The sequence below is a fragment of the Leptonotus elevatus genome, chromosome 1 (genome assembly GCF_054856555.1).
Source record: "Leptonotus elevatus isolate MCC_2025b chromosome 1, RoL_Lele_1.0, whole genome shotgun sequence".
Classification (NCBI taxonomy): domain Eukaryota; kingdom Metazoa; phylum Chordata; class Actinopteri; order Syngnathiformes; family Syngnathidae; genus Leptonotus; species Leptonotus elevatus.
In genome coordinates this window covers 36,994,116-37,006,959 of record NC_141239.1, presented here as the reverse complement: position 1 = coordinate 37,006,959, position 12,844 = coordinate 36,994,116, and the positions used below count along the sequence as shown (strand labels likewise).

At 39.5% G+C, this 12,844-nt stretch overlaps 1 protein-coding gene across 6 annotated transcripts in view; it reads right to left on the bottom strand.

The window, feature by feature from the left end:
• Positions 1-3,976: 3,976 nt before the first annotated feature.
• The window catches only part of pde1cb (phosphodiesterase 1C, calmodulin-dependent b), a 118,153-nt gene continuing 109,285 nt past the window's right edge, over positions 3,977-12,844 (bottom strand). For 3 of the 6 annotated variants that reach the window (XM_086096278.1, XM_086096269.1, XM_086096317.1), the window contains 3 exons: positions 11,929-12,104; positions 9,484-9,699; positions 3,977-8,151 (listed from right to left, as the gene is read on the bottom strand). In XM_086096278.1, coding sequence (XP_085952404.1) covers positions 7,982-8,151; positions 9,484-9,699; positions 11,929-12,104 — 562 coding nt within the window. In that variant the 3' untranslated portion in view covers positions 3,977-7,981. The remainder of the gene's footprint in view (positions 8,152-9,483; positions 9,700-11,928; positions 12,105-12,844) is intronic. The other 3 variants (XM_086096287.1, XM_086096298.1, XM_086096307.1) reach the window with 3 other exon arrangements.

Below are 12,844 nucleotides of genomic sequence, written 5' to 3'. Positions count from 1 at the left end.
CGTTTTTAAGTTTGATTTTAATTTTCTAACTCGTCTACATTGGTTAAATTCTTAAACATAAACTCCCTCATTTGACAAAGATCCACTGATTTTTTCAAACACGTCAAGACAAAGGGAGGACAAAATAGAGACCTCATAACTCAAAAAACGTCATAAATAACTCAACCCTCTAAATCAGGCTATGAGATAAACAAAAGAGCTACAAAACACTATAAAACTAAACATAAGCAGATACAACTTAAGACACTAATATATGATGACTTTGGGACCATAAAAAATAGAGGTAACCATATTACTCTAATTCTCCTAGAGTCCCAAAAATTATTTAAACTGCCAATCAACCTCACCTCTTTTATAGATTAGTGGGGCTGAGGATAAAATCACACAAAATTCACAAATATCTACCATTTCCTAGATTTAATCAAACTAAAAATCATCTTCAAACTGCTAATCTTTCACATATTAGCGGGGCTCATAAAAAACACAGCACACAAAATATTTCTGGGATTTATAAATCACAGTGCTGTTAAAAAAAAAATCAAACTTAGCCATCAAACTCTTAGTTAGTCTTAAGAACTGATTGAATACTGTCTGTTGATGGTTTAAAAAAATAACATTTTACTAGTAGCAAAACATTAGATTTTGATATTGTTGTTATTATACTATTTTATTTTTAAAAACAAAGTGTTCATATTGTTTGTGACGAGGTGGTACAAAATGGCTACAAGGTCTAAATAAAAAAGGATATTATTAATAAAGATTTTATCCCTGAGGTGGAAATTGTTTGGGGGGGGGGGGGGGGGTTGACAAGTCTTTCATATTTTGGATTTTGAAAAAAGGAGTTTGCTCAGCATGAACATTTTACAAATCGCAAGTGGAAATGGCACCCGTTTTGGAGAATGGTGCATACACAGTCATATAGGCCCTATACTTTATCCTCTGCATAGAACTATAAATATTAGTGCGGTACTAAAGAGCTGAGAGGAGTCCAGACATCTCAGAGTAGTATTCCCAAGTTTCTTTTACTATCTTTGTGGGGCCATCTCATTGACATTTCCTAGCCGCTCCTCCTTCCCCCAACCATCAAAAATGATTGCCTACCCCTATTCCCTACTCTAACCTCAACCATAACCAAATTCAAACCTTAACTCTAAAACCAAGTCTTGACCCTCAAAAAGAGGTCTAAACTTGTAGGGCCCAACAAAATAGCCCCACGTGAACGGGTGGGCCTCACAACTCTGTGAAATCCCGAAATGTTGGCCCCACTATGTAACACGCACACACGCGCGCGCACACGCGCAACAGAAGGACAGGCTGGTGGAGGACCTTCTTGCCCATCCCGCCTCTTCCTCCAGCAAACGGTACGCTGGAGCTCCGCCCGATTCGGGACAGGAGGTGGGGTGGAGCACAAATACCAACACACACGCACACGCGCACACACACGCGCTCGCTCTCACGGATGGATGGTTGGAGCGCAATTGCACATGTAAAGCATCAACGTCGAGTGTGAAATATGTGTTTGCTTTATTAAGCGTGCAATGGATAAAACGAGTGAACTCACACACCCATGTAAGATAAGTGTGTGTGTGTGTGCGTGTGGGTAGGTGCCTTTACCCCCCCCCCCCCCCACACACACACACATATATAGCATGTCTGGAAAGAAGCGTACAAGCTCATTTGCACATCTCACTTGCGAGCAGATTGACTATTAAATAGAGTAATGGTGCAAAACAAAGGCTCGGTAAATCAGCCGCAAGCCCGAAGAAGAAGAAGAAGAGGAAGAGGCGACGAAGTGGTGGCATCCTGGCAACCTTCTCCTGCTGCAGGGGCTCCCGGCCTAATAGAAGACGTGTGTTCCAGTGCAAACACGGGCTTTTAGGGGAACAGCTGGCGTATAATTGAATTAACATTGGCCTTCTGCTTGTCGCCCTCCGCCATCTCCGCACATCAACATGAATATGCATGCCGCCGACCACTATGGATTGTTACGGACGTGTGCGTTCCAATGCGTGATTAAAGTGCAGTACAGTAGTAGTTCAAGCGCACGTACCACCGGTGGTACATTGGTTCCCTCTAGTGGTGCACAAAATAATTACGGGTTTAAATCCAGTTCAGAGTTGTGGTCCTGAGACAATCGTGTAGCTTTTTAAGAGAAACACTGACATCTAGTGGAGCATTAAGGGAACAGGACCACTCCGTAAAGCCAAAAGAAGCATCAGCAGTAGGGAATAATAAAATAAAAATGACAAAAAAACAAAACAAGTGACAAAAAAAAGACGGCTTTAAAAAAAATAGACAATAATGTAAACATATTTTAATTTTCCTAAAAAACTAATTAATAAAAATAAATAAATAAAAAACAGTTTAACTTTGCTCCTAACTTGAAATCTGTTTGAAACTAAGTACTGAACACGTGCAAAGACAGGCAACAATTTATTAGTGAACTGTTGCGATATAACAATAACTCTTCACCTCAGTTGTCAAGATTTTTTGGGCCTGGGGTGAAAAGGCACGAGTTGGCCCTCCCCTACAATATTTCTGTAAACATTTTGCTTTTATGTAGTTTGAAGCTTGAAAGCCAATTTCCACTCCACTTAGTTTCGTGCCTGACTGCAGAAATCATGCATATTTCTGTGGGGCGTGTCGTGCCTTGAATTCAAGTGGGATTCATTGTTATTATTATTATTATATATTATTATATGTAACTTAAAAGAATGGATCGACCACGCCCGGACCCAGCGAGAAGCTCCTGCCGCCAACCGGCTTCCCAAGCACAATCAGCCTGCTGACTAACCCCGTTCCCTCTGCGTAGGTTCTGCTTTTTTGCCTGGTACGTTTCGTCCGTGTCCCCCTCATCTGTTTTAGCGTGTTTACAGAGTTCACCACCTCGTTTTTCATCTCAGTTTTTTTCTTGATGATTCAGATTTTGATCTCACAGCAATTTACACTTAATTAGACGGTTTTGATTTGGACACTAGTTTTTTTTCACACAGCAGTTCCCCCGGTGCACTTCCGTATGACACAATTTTGCCACCTCATGTTTTTGTTGACCCCGAGTGTGATTTAGATTCCAATCCAGAGTACGAGTGTGAAGTGAGCGAGTGCCCCGATTTTGGTTTGAGTGTGAGTGAAATCTTTTATGTTTTTTTGTTTTCATCTCCCCCTTCGTCACATCATTTAGAACCTGTTTCCACGTTATGTCGCTCCCCACCACCCCGTTCCCATGCAACTGTCTCAGTCACGAACCAAGCTGCAGCCCCCGGCCGTGTCGCCTGTGTTACTGCAGCCCCAAGCCACGGATTCTCGTCCGCTGCAGCCCCAAATCCGCGTCCCGGCTCCACGGCAGCCTCTAATCCCCTCGCCTGTTCCTCGGCAGCCCCCGTCACATCGCCTCAACCACGACAGTTTCGGACCCCTGTTCCTGTGGTGTGATTTAAAATAATTATTCTATCGATTTTCACAAGGACGTGCCAGTAGTTTTTTTTTTTTTTTTTACGTTTTCGGTCATGGTTAAGGTTTAATTTGGGTTTAGTTTTGATTTTGTTATGTTTCTGTCATGATCTGTTGTGTTCGGTTTGTCCTTGTGTGTGTCCCTTAGTCCTGTTAAGTGTAATCCTGCCCTTCCTTGCATCAACCAATCAGGGCCCTCAGCCACTCTTGTCTTGCTCAGGTGTGTCTCATTTTGTCATTAGTGTCTGTGTATATAGTCTCATCTCCCGTCTCTGCGTCGATCCATTGTTGTTTCCCCCGTCATGTTGCTGTTTTTTGCCTTGTCATCCCCGCACCACGTCTCGCATGGCTTGCTTTTTGGAGTTTGCTTTTGTTTTTTTGTTAATTCAAATCCCATTTGGACTTCTCTGCCTCCTCACCCTGCTTCTTCACATTTGGGTCCACAATCACAGCTCAAACTTAACACTCATGTCCATGTGAGTGAGACAACAATGTTGCAAAAAAAAAAAGACATGCTGACAGGATCTGAGCCCTTTGAGTCCACTTTATTGATACAGCTGTGCAGTCACATAGCATGGTGGCACGTGCGCGGCCGCGATGAAACAGTGGCGCACACACACCTGCATGCACACATTCTCACTCTGTCATTCCATGAAGAGATTTGGTGGACTGTTTGGCATTCATCTTGTGATTTGGAAATCAATCAACATTAATCAAACATCGTCGTTAAAATTACCTCACTCATTTGTCAGTAACCAACAAAAAATGGTTAAACAGTATCTGATTTTTTTCCTCGTCATTGACATGTATGTATGTTAGCATTAAGCTAAGGAGACTTTCCGAAAGCAAAACTTTAGTGGTGCAATTATTTTTGTTTTATGTGAAATTTAACAGTTAACTGCTACCATAACACTCGTATCTCACTCGCAAGCAGGCTTGGAGAGTAACGGAATACATGTACCGCCGTTACGTAATCAGAATACCATTTTTTTTTTTTTACTGTATTCTGTTACAGTTACATGAAAAAACATGTCATCAGACTATAGGTACATTTATTAAAATGGGGATTACTTTGAGGGATTACTACAATTTCTATGATGAGAGTGCGAAACAGAGCGAGGGTGAGAGAGAGAGAGAGACAGAGCAAGAGAGCGCGCGTGCATGCCCGCGCAAGTGGTACCGCTGCTACATGTCGGGGAGGTGGGGAGAAAACAAACTGACTAGTTGTGTCCTCCACACGCGGGCAGTTTGAAAAAGCTTCACGGACGGGAGGAGGCAATGGCGACCGGTATTCACTGTTTGGAACTAACGGCTTGTTGAAGGAGCGAAAGTTTGAGCTGAGAGTCCAGCGGCATGCTACGCGCTGTAGCTTCTTGCTAGCTAGCCCGCTAGCCTTCAACCACAATGCAAGTTACACCTTCCAAACAAATCTTCCTCCCACCAATTCACTATTTAAACATCATACACAACATAAACACGGCTAAACTTGTGACTGGGATAAAAGTTCATTTTGCAGTTGATGTCACACATTGTCATCCTCATTGGATGACTATCAATCTATCTAAACTGTGAGGTTTGGTTGATTTCAGTGACAGTTCGAAAACAGCATATGGCCTTCAATCAATCAATCAATCAATCGCCTACATGCTTTTTAATTACACAAGGATTTTTGCTATCTGTAGGCTGCTCGGGTCCCTATCACCCCCCGCAAATAGCAGGGGCATATTGTATAGAATATATATGTTGTGGTGATATTTATTTATATTTTGTCTTCATGAGCATACTCGGCATTGGAGTAATCCAAAAGTAATCCAATGTAATCAAGTTACATTACTTTAATATTATGGTACTTGGATTACGTTACCAAATAATTTTTTTAGCAGGTAACGGAATACATGTTAAAAGTAACCCTCCCAACCCTGCTCGCAAGTAAAAGCAAAAAAATCATCCAAGTGACGGCCTGCATTGAAAAACTCGTAAGTTGGGGCACTCGTATCGCAAAGCGTGACTATGTTGGATTTTGTGTTGCTCTTCGAAGCGACACAGATGACAATCATGTAAAAGACCCTGTATTTAACAGTCAAAATGCCTAGAAAGTAAAAAACTGAAAGGCACAAAATGTCATGTCTAATATCTGAAATGTTAAGCAGTCCACCACATCTCTATGAACGTACACGCACTCACACAAGCATTCATGCACGCACACACATTCATGCGCAGTCATGTCAGAGCAGGTCACAGTGAGGAGATCAGAAATACACGTTAAGTATTTTCCGGCATATTTTTTTTTAACCTCGCACACTTTTTACATCCACTTGACCCCGAGACGTTCGAGATCGTTTGTCTAAGATGGAGGGGGAGTGAGGAGGGGAGAAACGATGACAAATGGTTACAAAAACGCCACGTGGAGAAGAAATCTGGCTATGATGCAGACAACACCTGCTAAATATGCCGTACAGCAAGAGCATGTATAAGCAGAAACAGGCTACTTGACCATGTCACAAGCAAGTGTTGGTTCTAAACACGTGGAGGAAATTATATAACACACTCACGCTAGTTACAGTTCTAAAAACAAAAAGAAAGAACAAAAAACACATTGTTACAGCACGAGGAAGTTTACAAACAGGTCATACAAACGTGATAAAAGAACCCCCCCCCCCAAAATATCGTAAGAGAATGAAAAAGTGTGGGGTAAATAAGTACAAAAAAAAACAAAAAAAAAAAAACTGGAGAATGCAATGTACAATATACAATATTGAACAAGATGTGGGGAACAAATGAGACAAGATGGGAAAAAAGTAATCCACTATTAAGTAGACTAAACAAAACTACTTAGGAAGGGGGGGGGGAGATAAAAAAACATGGGCAAATGAGATTTTGTTAGTAAAAAAACCATCTAAACTAATTGAATACATTATTTTTTTCAAATGAACAACAAGACAGACATAAAATGGGAAAATGACCCACTAAAGTGGACTAAATTAAAACCGAATGTGGTTTGAAATAAGCAAAACAGACAAAAAATTTTTTTTTTTAAATAGGAAAAAACTTAAAAATGTTAATAAATTAAAAAAAATGTACAAGAGCAAAACAAAATAAAAATGGTTTGTGCCACTGAATAATAAGACAAAATAAAAGTCCAATGAAAAAAAGTGTTACGGCACAAAAAGATCACATAAAACATCAACAGGTTGCAGGAACAATAACAGCTGCTTCCTACGGTGCAGTTACATGTACAGTAAGAGGCACACAGGTAGATCAAAAGAAAAGTAACTTTTCACAGCACGTGGCGTCGCCGCCCTATTATATATATAAGTATATATATATATATATATATATATATATATATATATATATATACTGTATATATGTAGATATTTAAAAAAGCATTAAAAATAATCCACAAGGTTTTCTGTCATCCCTAGAAATCTTCCATTTAAATTCTCCCTTTTTAAATCTATTTTTCTAAAAAAAAAGCACATCCCATGCCAGCATCTTGGCACTGCGGATTTATTCCTAAAATCATATTACACAAGTGCACAATTATGTTAAGAAGGGAACGCAAATACTGCCCATTTGTCTCGCCCTTAACAGCAAGTACACATTTACAATAACAGCTAAAGCGGAGCTTGGTTATTTTACATATGCACAATCAGCAACATTTACATTTTATAGTCGCACAGCGGGGTGAAAAAGCAGGACAGTTAAAAGACGCTTTGCGACGGCACAAAAACATGAAAAGGCATCGAGAAGAACAAACATGAAAATGGAAAAACAACAACAACCCTGTATTATGTTGTTTTAAAAAAGTGTTTTATGTGACGGGTTGTGTTAACGATAGGAACCATTTGAATGAAAAACAAAATTAAGCAAAATTAAGGGTAAAAAAATATACAGGGCGCGCACACACAAAAAAGAACATGAACATTTCCCCATCTTTACAGTTTAAATGTACATTTCACAGAGTTTGAAACTATAGAGAACGACAAATGAAAAGCTGTCAAGCTATCAAGCTATCCAACCAAAAAGGAGAAAAAAAAACCAGGAGAGTGGAGCAATATATCCACTCAAAAACAAAAAGTCACAAAGGAGAGGTGGTGTCAGTCATTTTCGTGTGTTCCTGCAGAGGGCGACAAAGTCCAACTGATTAGCTTCCCCCTCCTATTCCGGTACTTCCAGGCCGGTTCTCATTCCATAGCCAAGTCGGCTGTGTCTAAAACAAAATGGGAAATAAGAGGAGACGTCTATAAATGATGATGCTCAACGAGTAAGTTAAATGTTTGAAATACACCAAAAACAAATTCAACACAATCTGTTCTGTGTTTGGGTGTGAAATACAGTTATTCTTCGCTTAGCGTTGGGGCTGGGGGCATTCAAGATCCATCATGTGAGGTGTATGTATTGTTTTTGTCCACTTGGTGTCCCCATCCTCATGTAGTATCTGTGCCTGTATGTGAGTGAATGCGTGTGACTTCAAAAGGCAGGCACTGTTGAGGGACGTGGAAGACTCAGACAGAGAATGTCAACGACTTCAGAGACGAGAAGAATTTATGTGCAAAACCACATTGTAGCACTTTACGGGTGTGGAGGTTCTACCGTACCTAAAATGTTGGGTTTGGGTTGTTGGCGTCCACTCACCATCAGTCACTGTGTTTTTGGCCTCTTCACTTCCTGGAGAGTCTGCGCTTTCACACAACTCTCCTAAGACATCCAAAAGACCCATGATACTAAATATCGGACTATTTGGATTAAGACTCAAGATGAATAGATACTGCAAATAGGCTGGCAGAGACATTTAGATCACAGTGGTGCCTTGGAATAGAAGTCTACTATGTTTGGTGACCATGCTCATAACTCAAAACACTTGTATGTCAAATGATCTTTCCATATTGAAATGAATGGAAATGCCATTAATCCATTCAAGCACCCCCCCCCCAATTAATTATTAAGTAATTTTAATTAGGAAAAATAGAAAGCACTCAATGATACATGCAAATAGTGAAAACGGATTAAATAAATGCATTGAAGAAAAAAAATCCTGAATAAGCGGGTGAAAAACGTTTTCCATGAAAAATGGGGGGGATATTAAAATATATATATATTTTTTATATTGCGACTAGGAGAATCTACAAGTGCTGAACCACAAGCAAGTGGTGGTCCACTATATTTTACTGTATGAAAACACAGTAAGAACATAAATGCTGTAGAATGTAAATAATTAAACAGTTTGCATAGGATAATTTAATAGTACTTCTTCTACTAATAGTGTAAGAGATTCAGTAAGATGTTGTCATTTTAGTGAGCATAAACAATATATACCTGTCAGTAGTTATCTGTTTGCATGTGTTGCTCCACCATTTGTGTTCAAATATCCATTACTTAAAGGGTTATAAAAGCACAACAGTCGATGCTAACTGTTAGCATGTCAATGATGTTTTTTCATCATATGCTAGCAGGCCATTTTAAGGTAACTTTTGTTGTTTTAAATACACGGTGTTAATTCTCTGTGTTTTATATTTAGTGGGAAACAAAAGCACGGTAGAGGTGCCAAAATGATTCAATTATCAAATTAATTGACAACTATTTGAATACTGTAATTGAGTAATCATTTACAGGGCTCCAGACTAACTTTGTTTTTTTACTAGGAGTGCAAACTTGAAATTTTACGGCCCCAAGTATAAGATTTTAGAGGCACACACTATAGATCCCACTAATTTTCACTATAGTACTAACAAAGAGGCTATTCAGTAGTAGTAGAAGTATGATAGCCCAAAAAAAAAAAGTTAACTTACTGGTTTCACTGGCAAGAGTAGATGAAAATTAGTTGCGCTATGTCAAATTTTAGGTAGAAAATGTCAGATTTCGGGGCAGTCTGGAGCCCTGGTTTAGAGCCATTGTTTAACTTAAAATTGTCCAAATCTTCTGATTTCAACCTCTCAAAAAGAACAACCAATTCTAAAAATATTCGCTTGTGACTGCCTTGGCTAATGAACCACATGCTGCTTCACCCAGTCTAAAGACAGACATGAGTACCGTTCTGCAGCGAGGGACTCTTTTGTGCGGCGTCCCCAGGCAGCGGTGGTGGTGCCGCGTCACCAGCATCAGGCTTTGAGTCCGCCTCCTGGTCTCCGGCTTCCTGTTGGCTGTCTTTAGGCTCCTCCTCCGAGTCGGCGCGGTTCTCCTGAGGCTCCATGGCGTCTTCCCGCTGGGGTCGCTCCTCTGCCTCCCTTTTGGCTCGCTCCTCCGCCTCTGAGGTTACACATGGGACATGACACGGCGGCAGGTTAGAGAATGTGTTGGTTACCTCCGTCATCGGCCGTTTTGTGGATGTTTGTTTGTTTGCTGCTGGTATAAAGTATACACATTATCCAAATGATCAGAAAATGACTCAATTTCTTACATGTATTATTGATCACATTTTAATGCCTTATAAATAAAGATGTCATGAGGATAAGCAGTTCAGATAATGGTCGATGGATAATATAAAGCGGTGATTCTCCAAGCGTACCATCAGCGTTAAGCCGGAATATGCGAAAAAATCACTTAATTGAATACAAATGAAATGCACAACACTTAAAACATAAAACTCAAACATAGTACAATAAAGTAGATTTTCTTTTAATCCAATACAGTACATTTTTTACTTTTCACGTATATAACATATAACAAACAGATAATTTTTTTTAGTGCAGTATCTTTGATTTGCATTTAATTAATTTTTAACATTTACATTGAATCATCATTTACGAGCCGTTTTATTTATTTTCTGATAATGAAGCGCATTGTTAATGTTCAAACTGTGCATACTCTTACAGTGGCTTACAATAATACAGGTATACTTTTTAGGAAAAAAAACACTGCATTATTTTTCATGAAATCTTAAGTTACTCGATCTTAATGTTGGCGGTACAGTAGTTGGATAGCTAAGTATTTTTCAAGGTTGTACATAGTTGGTGTCAAAAGTTTGAGAAACACTGATATAAAGTACTGCAAAAGACGTATTATGGACATTAAAAAAAATAACACTGGGAAAAATTGGAAAAAATTGAATATAATTTTTTTTTTTAGAGAAAGAAGTTGACCAAGGTGAGTAGGTGATCCATTATAGAATATTAAATTAATAAAAAGAAATGAAAACAATTGAAAAACAAGGCCCACTATATAAGACACTTACGACAAGACAATTACTTACCTTCATTAAAAACATAGCCAAGGACGAACTGGCAACATTTTGGTAGGTATCTGGACACGTTTTCATGGATTATAATGTACTGTATTGAATTATTATTTCTGGATAAATTAATCTATAATAACATAAATGATTGTGCCTAAAATATATTTAAAAAACTGTAGATTTTAAAAACTGTCAACATTTTTGAACGATTCTGAATGGAATTTTTGTTTTGAAAAATATTAAACAAAGTAAGCCATTATATAATATGACAAAAAAAAGGGAATAGATGACAGCAATTAAACAATCAAAACAGAAAAGTGGACATTTCAATTCAATCATTATTACTTTATATCAACTAGTGAATTTAACAATGCATTAAAAAAAACATTCTCACAAATACATAATAAAATCATATATAGTATAATTCCGTTATTTCTTAATGACTAATGTCTGAATGCCAAGGCAAAAGTCAGACAAATGCAAGAGGTGGGTGTTAAATTTGCTGCTAATCCAAATGATCGAATAAGAGCAAATGTCCAGAGCTCAGTCGGTCCCAGATGCAAAACCAATAAATGTCAGGTTGCTTTTTAATGAGCGGGAAGTAAACAGAAGTTATTTGAAATAAGGCTTAGGATTTGTATTCATGCCAACCTTGGAGCTGTGCCAAGTCGAAAAACGAGTGTGTGGAACGTGTGGGTGAGCACAGATGCTACGCATGCAAATACGAAACATGCAAGTAACGTAGAGTTTTCAAGTCCTTCAAGGTGGACTGAAAGTTTTGTACAGTGGCGCCTTGAGATGTGAGCTGAATCTCAAATCATCAAATTATGTAGATTTTAATGAGTAAAAATAGCACTCTATAAATGTAGGTACTGTATTAAAAACAGACCGTAATGACATAATTAAACACAACAAAAAATATTTTTTATTACACAGCATCAACTGAAAGGCCATTGTGTGTTCTTTTTGGTGTGCCCGCCTTTGGGTCCCACAAACGGATGGGAGACGACCACTCTACCACTGAGCCATGCCGCCTCAAATGTAGCTATTGTGTGTATCATGTTTAGCGTGGCAATAAACTTTAAGTTGCATTAAAAAAAACTTGAATCCTTTTTGAAGTGCTGTTCACTATTTGCCAAACAGCTGCTATTGTGAAGTGAGTGGAAATGAGTTCACTGCCACCATAATGTCAAGTCTGCTCACAAAAAAAAAAAAAAAGCAACTTGGATTTTGAAAAAGTTCCCCGCCGATCATAAAGCATTTGCAGATGTATTTTTTTTCTTCCAAAGAAGACAGTGTTGCACCTTTGGTTGCCTGCGCTTTCCAGCGCTCCCTGTTCTGGTAGACCTCCTCGTTCCACAGCGCCTTAAAGTTCTTCATGTCCACGGCCAGCAGGGGGCTCTGGCCCGACGAGCAGCTGTCGGAGGCTATGCTCTTCACGCTGTGCCTCTTGGCCTCCTCCGAGCTAATACTGTTCAGACTGCGTGCAAAGATAAAGGAGAAGAGTTCACAGCACTGACAACTATTGCACATTTTTACCGTGTTAGGCCAATTCCAATTTTGTGACATTGAAAGTTGGGCATAGAGCCACATGGTGCTTCACTAAGTAAATTTGTGGGTGTGAGAAGTAACAGTGTCCAACTTGGATCATTTCCTTTTAACTTGCGATTAGAGGAAATCAGTATCGTCATCTTCATACCCCCCCCCCCCCCCAACATCAATAGAATAGATGAGTAAAGCGTCCCATCATGTGACAGCTCTGTGATGGGATTAGAGAAGACAGGACGTCACTGAAGTCATCGGCATTCATCCTTCGGGGAAGGGGAACGTGTGAAGAGGCGTGAGGCAAAGCAACCCATCCACCGTGTGTTGAGATGATTCATTTTGGACTCGACGCGTCGGTCTGAGCGATGAGAGGCGAGCGAATACGACCAGACGGTTACAGATAACCGAAAGCGTCAATACGCGGCGAGAGGGAAGATAAAGAGGTCTGACGCGCTTCAGCCCATCAGGTGAGCAGAAATCCCAACGGTTGTGTGAGATTTATGCTCAGTTAGCGCACTGATAAGCAGGCTGATATTGATGTAAAGGCTGAAGGGAGGCTTAATACGCACTTTACATAGACAAACTTTTTCATTAACACTCTCTAGATAGTTGTTAGTCGTTAATATAGATTTTTCTGGGGGTGGGGGAGTGGCCAGTGTATTCATGTGGTTCCAG